The sequence below is a fragment of the Gavia stellata genome, chromosome 20, assembly GCF_030936135.1.
Source record: "Gavia stellata isolate bGavSte3 chromosome 20, bGavSte3.hap2, whole genome shotgun sequence".
Taxonomy (NCBI): domain Eukaryota; kingdom Metazoa; phylum Chordata; class Aves; order Gaviiformes; family Gaviidae; genus Gavia; species Gavia stellata.
In genome coordinates, this window is record NC_082613.1 from 11,137,711 (window position 1) to 11,150,431 (window position 12,721).

The 12,721-nt window shown below is 58.1% G+C and overlaps 1 protein-coding gene across 4 annotated transcripts; it reads left to right on the forward strand.

Annotated features, from left to right (window-relative positions):
- Nucleotides 1–128: 128 nt before the first annotated feature.
- GDAP1L1 (ganglioside induced differentiation associated protein 1 like 1) lies at nucleotides 129–12,721 on the forward strand. Of its 4 annotated transcripts, none has more exons than XM_059827278.1 (6): nucleotides 129–308; nucleotides 3,147–3,366; nucleotides 6,819–6,992; nucleotides 9,104–9,201; nucleotides 9,353–9,467; nucleotides 12,378–12,721. In XM_059827278.1, exons 1-6 carry the CDS (start codon nucleotides 129–131, stop codon nucleotides 12,719–12,721), a joined length of 1,131 nt encoding a protein of 376 aa, XP_059683261.1. The 4 variants fall into 4 exon arrangements, with proteins under 4 accessions (XP_059683261.1, XP_059683262.1, XP_059683263.1 ...); XM_059827279.1 differs by having other exon boundaries at nucleotides 3,174–3,366; XM_059827280.1 differs by lacking the exon at nucleotides 6,819–6,992 and having other exon boundaries at nucleotides 3,174–3,366.

Sequence of the window (12,721 nt, forward strand, 5' to 3'; positions counted from 1 at the left end):
CCACGCTGCCCACCCCAGCCGGGGAGATGGAGCTGCCCCGGGAGTGATGCTGCTGGCAGGAGCCCATGTGATGCTGGGCTAGCGCCGCTCGCTCCCTCGTCCCTCTCCCCGCTCGCTCGCAGTCTGTCATGGCGACTCCCAATAATGTTACTCCCACCAACTGCAGCTGGTGGCCCATCTCGGCGCTGGAGAACGACGCAGGGAAATCCACGGAGGGGGAGGAAAATCAGGACCCGACAGACCCCGCTCTCAAATGCCAGGATAGACTGGTTTTGTACCACTGGACCCAGTCCTTCAGCTCACAAAAGGTAAAAAAATAATCGCTCGGCCGGGTTCCCGGGGAAGAATCACCTCCAGTCCCCAGGGCATCCCCTTGCCTGGGGAGGATGGATGCACTGGCAGGGAGAGCAAGGGGCTCATCCCCAGGGCTGGCGAGGGCAACAGCATGTGGCCATGCAGCTCTTTTGTACCTGTGGTTCTGCATTTTAACAGCATCTACCCGGGGAGGGGATGGGGATGGGGGGGGTGCTCAGCCAAATCCTGCTTTTGCTTTGGGATTGCAGCTTGTACCCGGAGCTGACTCGGCTTTGTGCTCGCTCACAGCCCCACTCCGGCGTGGGCAGGAGCGCAGACAAAGGCAGAGCCGGGCCCCGGGACCACCCTGCTGCTGCGAGAGGGGGAGGCAGCCCCCAGGCTGGGGTCCTTCCAGGGAGCAGCCCCTGGCACGCAGCGATATGCCCCCGACATTGCAGCAGCACCCTGGAAATCCTATTCCCAGGGTGTCCCAGCAAGAAATCACATTTTCCAGGCAATAGTAAATGCTCATTTTGCAGCACAGCAGCTGTGTAGCAAATCTGACCTTCTCCTCCCGGCTCCAAACTCCCTGTCATTCCCACACCATATACGTTACATGGGGAATGGGCTATTCAGAGGGGTGGGGGGAACACAGAGTTCCCCCTGTGCAAGGGCCCCCTCGAGCCCCGCAGCCCGGCGGGGAGGCCAGGGGCAGAGAGGCTCGTCCTACTTGCAGGCACAAAGGAAGGGGAGGATGCCCAGTGCAGCAGAGTGGCTGCACATGGTCGGCTTCGCCGCCACCGGTGGCGGGTGACTAACGGGCTTCTGATCCGCACTGGCAAGGGATGCTTACACCCGGCTCCCTGGCCTTGCTGCAATTTTTTGTCTTGCTCATTTGGCCACCAGCAGCAGGGAGGCAGCGGTTAAGGCGCTTCTTGTACGGGGTTTCCTACAACTGGCCTCACCACTGCTGGGCTGGGGACGCTGGGGACGGAGCAGGGCACACCTAGAGCCACCGCATCCGCTGGCACTGCTTTGAGCTTCGGTTTTGAGGTCACTTGCAAGGAAAGAGCGTATTTTGGAAGGTGGCCGAGCCCAAGCTGGCGTGATGGACATCGCAGGGCGGGGAGCAGCGGGGGCTGCACGGGAACCCCCTGCAGAGGAGTTTTGCTCGGAGCCGGCTGCGGGTGAAGCTTTTCCTGTTCTGCCCCAGGAGCTGCTCAGAACCACCCTCCACGGTGCTGGGCTGTTTGTGGGAAGGATCCTGAGCCCCCACCAGGACCTGGCCCCGCCTGCAAAGGGATTTTTTGACTTCTACTGCCAGCACTGGGTTTTTACACAGGATGCCTTGTTGCATGGAGGGACTGGCTGGGCGGTCTGGGCATGTTTCATCACCCCTGGCTGGGACCCCTCCTTGGGGCGCTGGCAGGGGCTCCCCCGCCCGCAGGCGCTGGGTTACCCCCGGAGCCGACCCTCCTGCCCACGCTGCCTCATGCCCGGCAGCTGCCTCCCGCCAGGCCTTCGGCCTCGGCTCTTGACAGCAGAACAGGGAAGCACGTGGAGTTTGGGGACGGGTGCCCCGGCTGCTCCTGGCCAGGGTTTATCCATCAGCTGGGAGGAAAAGGCCAAGAGCAAGTTGCAGTTGAGGGACCCAAGCTTTTCCTTGTTTGACTTTAAAAGAAAAAATTAATTTGCCAGCCCTGTAAATAATTAATTACTAATTCCCCAGGAACTCTGAAGTGCTCATAGAAATGCTTATATTTGTTAAGCTGTATTTTAGCTGCTGATAGTTGGAGGAAAATAAGTGCTTTTCCCTCATTCAGTGGTTCTGTAAAACGTGGCTATCTCATATCCCCTGAGGGTTTCTTTTTTGCCTGTTTGACATACTTAGTTCATAACAGTCAGGTTTTTAGATCTCAGAAGCCTAAAATGCCATCCCCGAGTGCATATTCAACACCATCTCAAGCCAGGGCAAAGCAGCAGGCGCAGCCCCGAGGGCCAGCCATGTGCAATGGGGATGGGGACGATGCCCCGCATCCAGACCCACTCCTGCCTCCTCCTGCCCCTCCACAACGCTGGACTCGGCTTTCCCACCCATGGGACGGGTGGGTGCCACCCCAGAGGTGCCGCTCACTGGCCCTGGGCTAGAAGAGGGCAGCGGCAGGGGAAGGGGAAGGCAGTGGGTTTGCCACAAGAGGTGCAAAGGCGGTGGGTGATGCCCCCGGGTCGGTGGCAGTGTGGAGGAGGAGGGATGCTGTGCGGGGGCTGCTTGAAACCCTCCCCGAAATAGAACATTTTCCCTACTGAAAACATGCCCCGCAAAGCTAGAGCCCACCCCCGAGAGCAGGGCATACCTGAGTCAGCATCCAGGCCTCCTTCAGCCGGGCGGTAGCACTCACTGGGTGCGAGGTGTAGCATTGCTGCAGCCTCTGCTTCCTCCTCTTCCTCCTCAGGTGTGTGCTGGGCTATGCTGGGACCCACAGCAGCATCACTGATCCCCCCCAGCTGGGGAGCTGCCAGCTCCCTCCACCTGCTGCCAAGGGATGGGCTCTCAGCCCACCAGCCCCTCTACCCTCTCTGCCTGTCCCATGGGCCACCAGTGACGAGAGGGAGGATGGTCCATGATCCTGCAAAGTTAGGATGGGTTTGGGAAGGCAAATCCTTGCTTGGCTGCCTGGATTTTGCAGCTGCCCCATGCCAAGAGCTGCTTGGCTTCTTGCAGGACGAGGTGTGTCCTGGCACATCGCTGTGCTTAAGCAGTAGGAGAGGGTCAGGGAGGTGCGATGGGGTGGCGGTGGGGCTCTCAGGGTGCTTCGAGGGCTCTCAGGGCCGGCTCGGTGCGTGGGGCTGAGCCCTTTCTCCCCGGATTCTTGCCCCAGGTGCGGCTGGTCATCGCAGAGAAGGGGCTGCCCTGCGAGGAGCGGGACGTCAGCATGCCCCTGATGGAGCACAAGGAGCCCTGGTTCATGCGGCTCAACCTGGGGGAGGAGGTGCCCGTCATCATCCACAAGGACAACATCATCAGCGATTACAACCAGATCATCGACTACATGGAGAAGAACTTCACGGGAGGTAAGGGAAGGTGGGCTGTGTCTTGGAGGAAACTCAGGTCTAGTCCAGACGCTGTTGGCCAAATGCACCCACTTTGTCCTTTAAAGTTTCAGCTTTACCTTGGAAGAGCAGCAAGCCACCAGCCCTCCTCAAACTTCTACGTTTTCCCATGAAAATGAAGGACTTCCAGCAGAAATCCCAAAATGTCCCTCAGAAGTGCTGCTGTGGGGGCTCTGGGGAGTTGTAGCTGTGTCCCCTCTCTTTCTGCCTTGGAGGCCATGCTCCCAAACCGGACCATTTCCCCCCGTCCCCATGGTGCGTGGTGGCATTTCACCAGAGCCACAGCTGGGGCACGGCCTGTGGAAATACTTCTGGGTTTGGCCACCTTTGTCCTTTGGCCTCAGGTAATGGCATAAAAACCCCAGTAACTCCCCATAAGTGGCCCCGCTGAGAGAGGGTGGGTTTGAACCGCATGCTGCTGCCCCTGTCCCCTTCCTCGATGAGCCCTGTGCCACCGGCCATGGGCAGGGGACCCTGCTGTCCCCCCTGCCACTGTGCCCCCGAGAAAACTGCCTCTTTAAAGTCAAAGAAAGCCAGTGGTGTTGGGGACCATGGGAGGATGATGTGACACAAACCCAGAGGAAGGGATAGCTGGGAGAGGGAAGCTTGTATTCCCCCCGGAGCAGGGCTGCAGTCAGTAGCCAGCCGAGCCCAGCGCACCGGGATGCTGAGACAGTGCTCAAAGGTAGCTGTCTGCATGGCTGCTGTGGCAAGCAGCCTCTCCCCAGCATCTCATGTCCCTTCGCCCTCATTTCCCCAAACCTGCGAGCTGTCAGGCTGGGACGCTCCGCCGGGGAGGCTTCAAAGCTGAGCAGGGAGCTTAGGCTCTGCCATCACGACGTTCGCCCCAGCATCCATCCTCCTTGCAACAGAGACATCAAAAACATCTCAAAATAGCTCCTGAAGCAAGGATGTTTTGCCAGCTCAGCTGCTGTCCTCTCCCGGCCCCACCACGGTGGTGCTGCTCGGCAGAGGCATGGTGCTCGCTTGCTGGCGGGGCAGCGGGGACAGGATCAGTCAGGAGCAGCCCGCACTGGCAGTGGCTCCTGAGGAATGGCAGCCACTTTCCTGCCCGGCAGCAGCCCCAGGGCCAAGGGACAGTGGGGAGAGTCGATCCATGGGGCTGCGGTCCCTGCACCGCTTCACCCAGGGCAGGTGGTCCAGCATATGTGACAACAGTCTGTCCTCAGCGGGAGGGGGACACAGTGCTGCCCATGTGCTGGGAAACTCCTGTCGTTGAGATTTTCTAGCCAGGTGCAATTTTTTACCTTTTCGCTGAGAAATGGAGAGGGAAGGTCTGGGGCAGAGGGAGGAAGGCTCGGAGCATCACTCCCTGCTGTGTGCTCTGCCCCGAGCCATCACCACCAACGCCAGCTGGCAAAAGCGTTACCAGGATGCCGCGGCGTTGGTCCAAGGGGGAATCACCCACCTGGCAGAAATATGCGGAGCTTGAAAATGCCTTGATAAGAAGATGTAGTCAGTGAGTTTTATTTTCCCCTGGGCTGGGAGCATGGCCTTTTTCAGCTGCTTACACACACCCTGAGGCTCAGCTATCAGTAAAGGGTGGTGTGATGAGCAATGGTTTTTTTCCCCCAAAAAAGTAGTGAATAGTGCCAATAAGCCACCTTTGAGGGTGCTTCTCACTAGGGCACGGCCCAGCAGTGCCAAAAAAACACTGATGGGTTGGCTGGTGGTAATGCCTCTCAGAGCCTGGGCGAGAGGGGCTCCTCCAAGGGCTGCAGCCCCCATCCCACCTTTACACAGCCCATCACTTGCTGGCCACATGCAACAGCAGCCCATGCGTGCAGGTCTGCCTGCATGTTGGCATGCAACAGCAGAGCGAGCACTGTCCCACCAAAAAACCTTCCTGGGACATGCTGAAGGACACGGGCCGGTGGCCAACATGCCGCTATTTCATTGTGGTCTCTTCGTCTCGATGCCGGACAGGGCAGTCGCTCTGGATGTGCTGGTTTCCAGCCTCAGCACCAGCCCATCGGGTGCTGGCTGGGAGCCCTGTGGAAGGACCACGCGGGCTATAGGTCGATTATTATTATTTCATTCAGCGAGTTGCTTTTCTCGGATGGAAAATCCCTGCTTGGAGAGCTGGAGTTCAGGCAGTGCAGGCAGTGAGCAGCCCGCGGGCAGGGAGGAGCTACCAAAACCTCCCCTTGCTCAGGGGACAGTAATGCTGATGCCCATCGGTCAGAACAACTTTACGGAGCCTACCAGCAGAGACAGCCCCGAATCAGAGCTGCTAGGAGGTTTGCAATACAGGAGCTGCCAAAATTTCCCTGGCTCCTGTCCAGCCGTAGATGCTGGCTGGCGCGACGCTGCCTGGCCCAGGGCAGGGCGAGCTATGCATCTCTGCTGGGAGGGCATCGTCAGGCTGTGCCCGCAGCCTTCCTCCTGCCACCGGCAGCAGGGCTGGGCAGAACTGTCATTTCAGGCTTTTAATTAAGGAGCCACACTGGCCACGTCTGCCAAAGTCCTTCTGCCGATGTGCCTTAACTCAGCCCAAGACGCCAGCATGCGTTGAGCCCTGCACTGCGGATGGCATGTGGGCAACTGGGTGTACCGAGTCCTGGTGGTAAATTTACTCACTACCTATTAACTGCTGTCTGCAAATGCCATAAACATTTATGATCCCATAAAAAAATGGACCTGATATTCTTGGGGAAGACGAGCAACATTTCGCTCCTTGTGGTGTCATCTGCCATTGTATTTTGAGCTGAAAGCGTAATAAAAAGAGCAGGATACAAACTGCCATCCGCAGATGATGAATAAAACCCAACAAGGTAAGGAGGAGCAGAGCTGGCCGGGGTGAGGGATGGTCCTGCAGCTGAGGCACCAGCTGAGCACCCAGGGAAGATGTGCCGGGCTCCTTTGGTCGTCAGCTCCCTGATTACCCATTTCAAATGGGTTTTTCAAGGAAGCCCAAGAGAATTAGGTGCCTCATTGCCACTGGTGTAGTAAGTGCGTAACTCAGGAGATCCCAAATGCAAATCCCTGTGTTGTAGCTCTTTTCTGCAGAGCAGGAAGATTTTGTTCCCCTTCTGAGAGATGTGAAACCACAGTGTACAAATTCAGGGGCTGCAGAGGCGAAGAGTTTGCTATGCTGAGCTCCTGGGGACGCAGGGGCTGCGGGGCTGGGCAACAGCATGCACACAGGTCCCTGTGGTCCTGCGGGTTTGCCCACCTCAGGGCACAGGCTGGATGTGCTCCTGACTGGGACAGGCATTGGGGAGAGGGCAGAGTGTGGGGTATGCTTTGAGTTAATGCACTGCCACAGCCAGCCCTGCTCAGAGGTAGCTCAAGCAGGATTGCACACTGGTGTCCAGCGCAGGTTAATGAGCCACTAATGAGTGCCTGAGCCCCCCCAGGTCCCGCTAACAGCTTTCCCTTTGCCCTCACAGAAAACGTCACCCAGCTGATCCCCGAGCCGGGCAGCCTGCTGCACTCGCGGGTGCTGCAGTACCGGGAGCTGCTGGACTCGCTCCCCATGGACGCCTACACGCATGGCTGCATCCTGCACCCCGAGCTCACCACCGACTCCATGATCCCAAAGTACGCGACTGCTGAGATCCGCAGTAAGTTGCCTCTCCAGCAAGGCTGCCCAGGGCCGGTGCCAGTGGGACGTCTCTTCCAGCCCTTCCTTTAGGCTCGGTTTGGTTCCACAGCCCAGCCAGCCACCCTGCTCTTGCTCATCTCCCCTTTCCACCAATGCAGGCAGGGGCAGAGCTGGGAAACAGCAAAGCACAGCTAATTTGGGAGCTGCGGGCACCCTGCAGAGGCTTCCTAGCCGCGGGGGTGTCCAGGCTCCCACGGGCCATGCATGCTTCTCGCCCAGCTCTTTCTAGGGCACATGAATTTTCTCCCTCTCCCACACATCCCCCTTTCCTCCAATAGCTCTAAGGGCAAAAGGGGGTGACTACAGCCAGATCGAGTTGCAGATAGTGGATGAATCGGCATAAGATGCTGTACCTGACCTTCAAGCACTCATGAAACATTGACGATGCTTAATATAACTCAACAGTAAGGATCGCTCCTGGAGAGAATCCCTCGCCAGAAAAGTGACCTTGTTAGAAGGGCACCAGTGTGCCCCATGTCTCTGCCCTCCTTTAGGCTCCGGACCCAAACGGCACCCATAGCAAACACTGTTCCCCTCCCACTGTCCCTTCAGCCTTCTGGGTGACAGATGGTCCCTCTGAAATGGGATGCACTCAGCCACAAAGAGAAATAGGTTGTTCCTGAGGTGTATGTCATGGTCTGCCCTGCCTCTGCTGGCACCCTGCACACGTGGCTTTCCCCATGTCACCAAGTGTCACCTCCACCCCTAGACCTTGGGCAGATGCAGGGTGCAGAGCCCATCCCCTCCCTAAAGGGTGCTGCTGTGGTGGCTTCAGACCCCGTCTGCCTTGCATCACCTCACCAGCACACTGCTGAGGTCTTTAAAAACATCTCCCCCTCCAAACCTCCTCGCTGGTGGCATTTTTCCCAAGCTATTGCAATGGAGGGGCTGTGGGCAGGTCCATGGAATGCCCCAGTGCTGGTGGTGCCCTTCCTCCCCAGCACATCCCCTACGCCCAGACGATGGCTTGGCTGTCCCGTTGCGGTGGGTGCTGAGGCAAATTCATGTAGTTGTGTCCCAAGGAGAGGGTGAACCGAGGGCCAGGCTCTCCCAAGGGGAACAAAACCAGGGTGATATCCAGGCTTCTCTCCAAGTTACAGCCCCAGGGAGCCTTAGCGAGCAGGAGCTTCAGGGCTTGTGGTGGAAAACAGGGAGATTCACCATTTTGTGGCAGCATACAGCCCATTGCTGGCTGCCACCCCGGCCAGCCCTGGCACCTCCTGCATGTCAGCAGAGCCAGGCCCTCGTTGGAGGGAACAAGGAAGGAGAGACAGATGGTCCCTGGCAGAAAGAGATTAGCCCAGCTTTGGGTAATTTATGTTGTTCCTAAGGTGTTACTCTGCATCTCGTGTTCTCTTCTTCCATTTACTCTGCTCCTTTCCCTCTGTTAGCTCCCTTGCACAAAGCCCTTTGCATCCTCCCCATGCCCTGGGAGGGAGGAGGGTGAGTGTCTCTTCCGTGCTTGCGACAGGCTGCAAGCTACCGCATTGCATGCCTGGACACTGAGCCAGGGCGGGACAGCTTCATTCGGGAGGGAGGATCACCTCCCGTGCCACTCCCTGCCGCGCTGCTCTGCACGCACAACCACACATGGGCAGCCGGCTCGGACATCCCAAAGGATCAACTTGCTGGGGCTGGAGCTGCAGCAACCAGGTTATGGGGAAGCTCAGGGAGTTCTTAAAACAGTAAGAGACTGAGATCTGCTAGCAGCTCTAATATGAATGCAGCAGAGGAAATGAAGAGCTGAAACCCACAGAGCTGGGACGCGCCATGGCCAGGGAGGGGGATCTGCCGTACCCCACAGCCAGTGCTACCCTGTCGTGAGTGGATGGGAGGGCTGAAGAAGCCACGTGCCCTCGGGAGGACATGCGATGCCCTGACCGCCTGCCTCTATGGCAGCATGGTGGGGACAAATCCATGGATTTGCCCCATTTTTGTTCTCTGAGGTGCTTTTCTTGGTGCCACAACACTATTTTGCATGCAGGATGAGGTGCTTTGCTACCAGGCACAAGGTCATCCCAACCCCTGCCAAACACAGCCCCCCCAGCTCCTCTCTCTGTCTCCCCGCAGGACATTTAGCTAACGCCAGCACGGAGCTGATGAAGCTGGACCACGAAGAGGAGCCACAGCTATCAGAGCCCTACCTGTCCAAGCAGAAGAAGCTCATGGTAAGTGGGTCAAAGCCACACACATCTCTGGTGGTGGGGGGACATGACCCATGGACCTACCATGGGCATCTGGTGCCTCAAGTCCCTGCATGGTTGCAGAGACACGTGTCCATCCATCCATCCATCCATCCTAACCCCGCTCTCCACCCAGGCCAAGATCCTGGAGCACGACAACGTGAACTACTTGAAGAAGATCCTTGGTGAACTGGGGATGGTGCTAGACCAGATCGAGGCTGAGCTGGAGAAGAGGAAACTGGAGTACCAAGGTAGGCGCTGGGCTGCGTTTATGGGTGTTTTTCCTCATGAGGCTGAGGTGCAACACCAGGAACGACCCAATAGCTTTGCACCTGATGAACATCCCCCACGGGGCAACCACTAGTGGGGCCAGGGCTGCCGCTGGGCTCTCCTGGTTTTGGGTGCATTGATGTCATTGCAGCCGTGGTCTTACTAACCTCCAGCAAATCACCCCTGCTCTGGGGAGCCCCCACACCCCTTGCCACAGCAGGACTCCTGTCCTCACACTGCTCTGTGGGAGCTCCAAAGTAGTCACAGCGTGGTGGCAGGTCCCCTCTGCCCCAGCAAGGGGCCACCAGTGACTGATGTCCTGGCTGATTCAGGAAGGAGCAGGCTGGCCCCGGACTCTTGCACCACGAGGAGCACAGACTGCCGAAAGCGCAGGGCTGAGGACGTGTCCCACAGCCAAGACCCCCCGGCCACGGCGCTGTGGCACATCCCAGCAGAGCGCAGGCAGGGAAACCCGATGGGAATTTGAGGGGCCCTAGAGGGGTGGGAGCCTTTACAGGACCTGCGTCAAATGCCAGTGGGTGGGAGAGAGCAACACCAGCCATCCCCAACATCAAATACATGCTGCTGGGTGCCTGCCGAGAGCCACCCCGGCACCCTGGCAGACAGGGATGCATGGGCACAGCTGGGCATCGCTTGTCCTGCCATCACCCCAGGATGACGCCATCATCCTCTTGTCCCCGCTGCCAGCAGGGTTTGAAACCCCAGCCCTGGGAGGGCTGGTGGCTGCCAGCACCACGATGCCAGGTCCAGAGCAGAGCCTAGATGCAGTTAATCAGGGGACAGCCCCACAGCTGCCCCTGCCCTCGGGGCTGGCCTTGGCCGTGGGGAGCCGTGCGTCATGCACCGAAGGGCCCTCAGAGGTGCCAAGGTCAGGCCCTGCAAGGCACCAGGTCAGGGATTTGCTGAGAGCCCTGATGCATTCACAGCGGCACCCTGCGTTGCCCTAATTGCCTCCAACAAACGTGCTCATTAACTGATCTGGGAGCTGGGATAGCTCAGCAGAATTCAGCCTAATGAGGTGCCCTCGGAGGACATCCCGGGTGCCTGGAGCAGAGGGGTGGCTGCTGCTGCTGCCAGCACCCGGGCACTCCGCTGCCTTCAGTCCTTGCGTGCTGCTCCTGCCCTCTGCTCCGGGCCCCCAGGCTCCCCCTGCTATGCCCACTGCCAGGGCAGCATCTCAGCAGCGGGCAGAAGCACCAGCCCTTTGGCAGCTTCCCAGGAGCCGCAGTGCAGCAGCTCTCCTCCCACACAGCCCAGGCTGCCGTCCCGACGTGCAGCGATGCAGGCAGGGCAGGGCAGGCAGGAGGAGGGTGGGAGATGCTGCAGGAGCACAGGGTGACCCCCTGCCACAGGCTCCCTGCTCAGCTGGGACAGGCTGATCTGAGCTGGGACCGCTGCGGATGCAAAGGGGACAAGTTGCCCTTGCCCACGCTTCTGCCCTGGGGCACCCCACAGCCAGGTCCAGACCTCAGCAGTGGGTGCAAGCCCAGAGCCAGGAGGGGTAGGGCCGGATCACGGCTCTCTCCTGAAGTCACCATCCTCACATATGCTTTCTCCTTCACCCTCAGCGGTGCCCAGGAGCGAGGCAGGCACCTCAGCCCCGCTTCCCTTACCTCTAAGCCAGAGCATCTGCAGGGTCCCCAGAGCACCCAGGAGGCTCCGGCTGCAGCACCCCCACAATTCATTAGTCATTGAAAACATTTATTGACTAATTAGGCAGAGGCAATCTGTCCACTTGGGCTGTGCCTCTAGCAGGATTAGGCAGGCTGCCAAGCAGCTACAAATGAGGGCTGCTAATTACCAGTAATTCCCCTGGCCTGGCCCTGCAGGCAGCCCAGCAGCACCAGTGCCTGCACAGGGGTGCAATAAAGGTGCCGCTCTCTCCCTCCTGGATATAACAGCCACAGGACAGTGGAAGAGCCCCAAAACTAAGGATTTGGTGCAAAGCTGGGGGCTCAGGCTGAATGGGGCCAGGTTTTGTGCCCCTTCTGCTGTTCCTCCTTACCTGCACCTCCCTTCATCTGCCTTAGCTCCATCCCAGCCCTGCTCCTTAGCATTGAAAGGGCATCAGGGGAGTGTTAAACACTATCCCGGCCCGAGACGGTTTCTTTCAGACTAACAAGAGCTTGGTTTATTCCTGGACATCCCTCTGGTGAGGTTATTTCCAGGGTCACCCCTTATCAGGGGCCATCGATGCTTTGGTGCCTCTCCTCATGGCCAGCATTCACACCGAGCTCTGCCTCCCCCAAAAACCTGGCTTGGATCTGCCGCCAGTTTTGGTGTCCTGGAGCAAGGTCCCCGGCGCAGGAGAGAGGACAGAGGCAGGATCGCCCCGACAGCGCACAGGGAGAGCAGCCAGGCCAGGCCAGCAAATGTTTTTGATTCCTGAGGATTTCTCACATCCCTAAAATAGAACAAGTTAATATGACACTCCTAAAACAGCTCCTGGTACAGCCAAGGACAAACACTGCTGCTCTCCCCGAGCACTAGCACAGCAGAAGGGGTCATTGCACCGCATCTTCCTTCAAGGGGGTCAAGAGCCCTTTTCCAGGGCCCTCCTGGGTACAGGAGGATGCCATCTCCTGCTGCTCTTGGGAGAAGGGCACCAGAGCCATTTTGCAGACACTGATTTGTATCTTCACGTGGGCTATAAATGACCATCTTGTATTCCCAGCTTTGTGGCCCCACGTATCCTCCATCACGTAGCCTGGTAGGTGGGGTCTGAACTCTTGGGATATCGGAGAGCTGGGAAAAAAACACCCCAGGATTAACGCAAATGCTCCTGCCTTCATGGATCTTTTAAGCAAGCCTTTAGGTACCCACCCAAGGGTTTCTTCTTACCCTACCTGCTCTGTCACTTCTCTCTTCAGGGCAGAAGTGTGAACTTTGGCTCTGCGGATGCGTCTTTACTTTGGCTGATATCTTGTTAGGAGCCACCCTGCACCGCCTCAAGTTTTTGGGACTCTCTAAGAAATACTGGGAAGATGGCAGCAGACCTAACCTACAGTCCTTCTTCGACAGGATACAAAAACGCTTCGCCTTCAGGAAAGTTTTGGGAGACATACATACCACACTCCTCTCCGCAGTGGTACCCAATGCCTTCAGGCTGGTCAAGCGGAAACCTCCCTCCTTCTTCGGAGCCTCCTTCCTGATGGGATCTCTGGGGGGAATGGGATATTTTGCTTATTGGTACTTAAAGAAAAAATACATCTAG

Bases quoted from the DNA above. Each gene is read 5' to 3' on its own strand.
- GDAP1L1 (XM_059827278.1), top strand. From the start codon at position 129: ATGGCGACTCCCAATAATGTTACTCCCACCAACTGCAGCTGGTGGCCC. The intron at 9,202-9,352 runs GTAAGTGGGTCA...CTCTCCACCCAG, and splicing joins CCAAGCAGAAGAAGCTCATG to GCCAAGATCCTGGAGCACGA. The intron at 9,468-12,377 runs GTAGGCGCTGGG...TTCTCTCTTCAG, and splicing joins GAGGAAACTGGAGTACCAAG to GGCAGAAGTGTGAACTTTGG.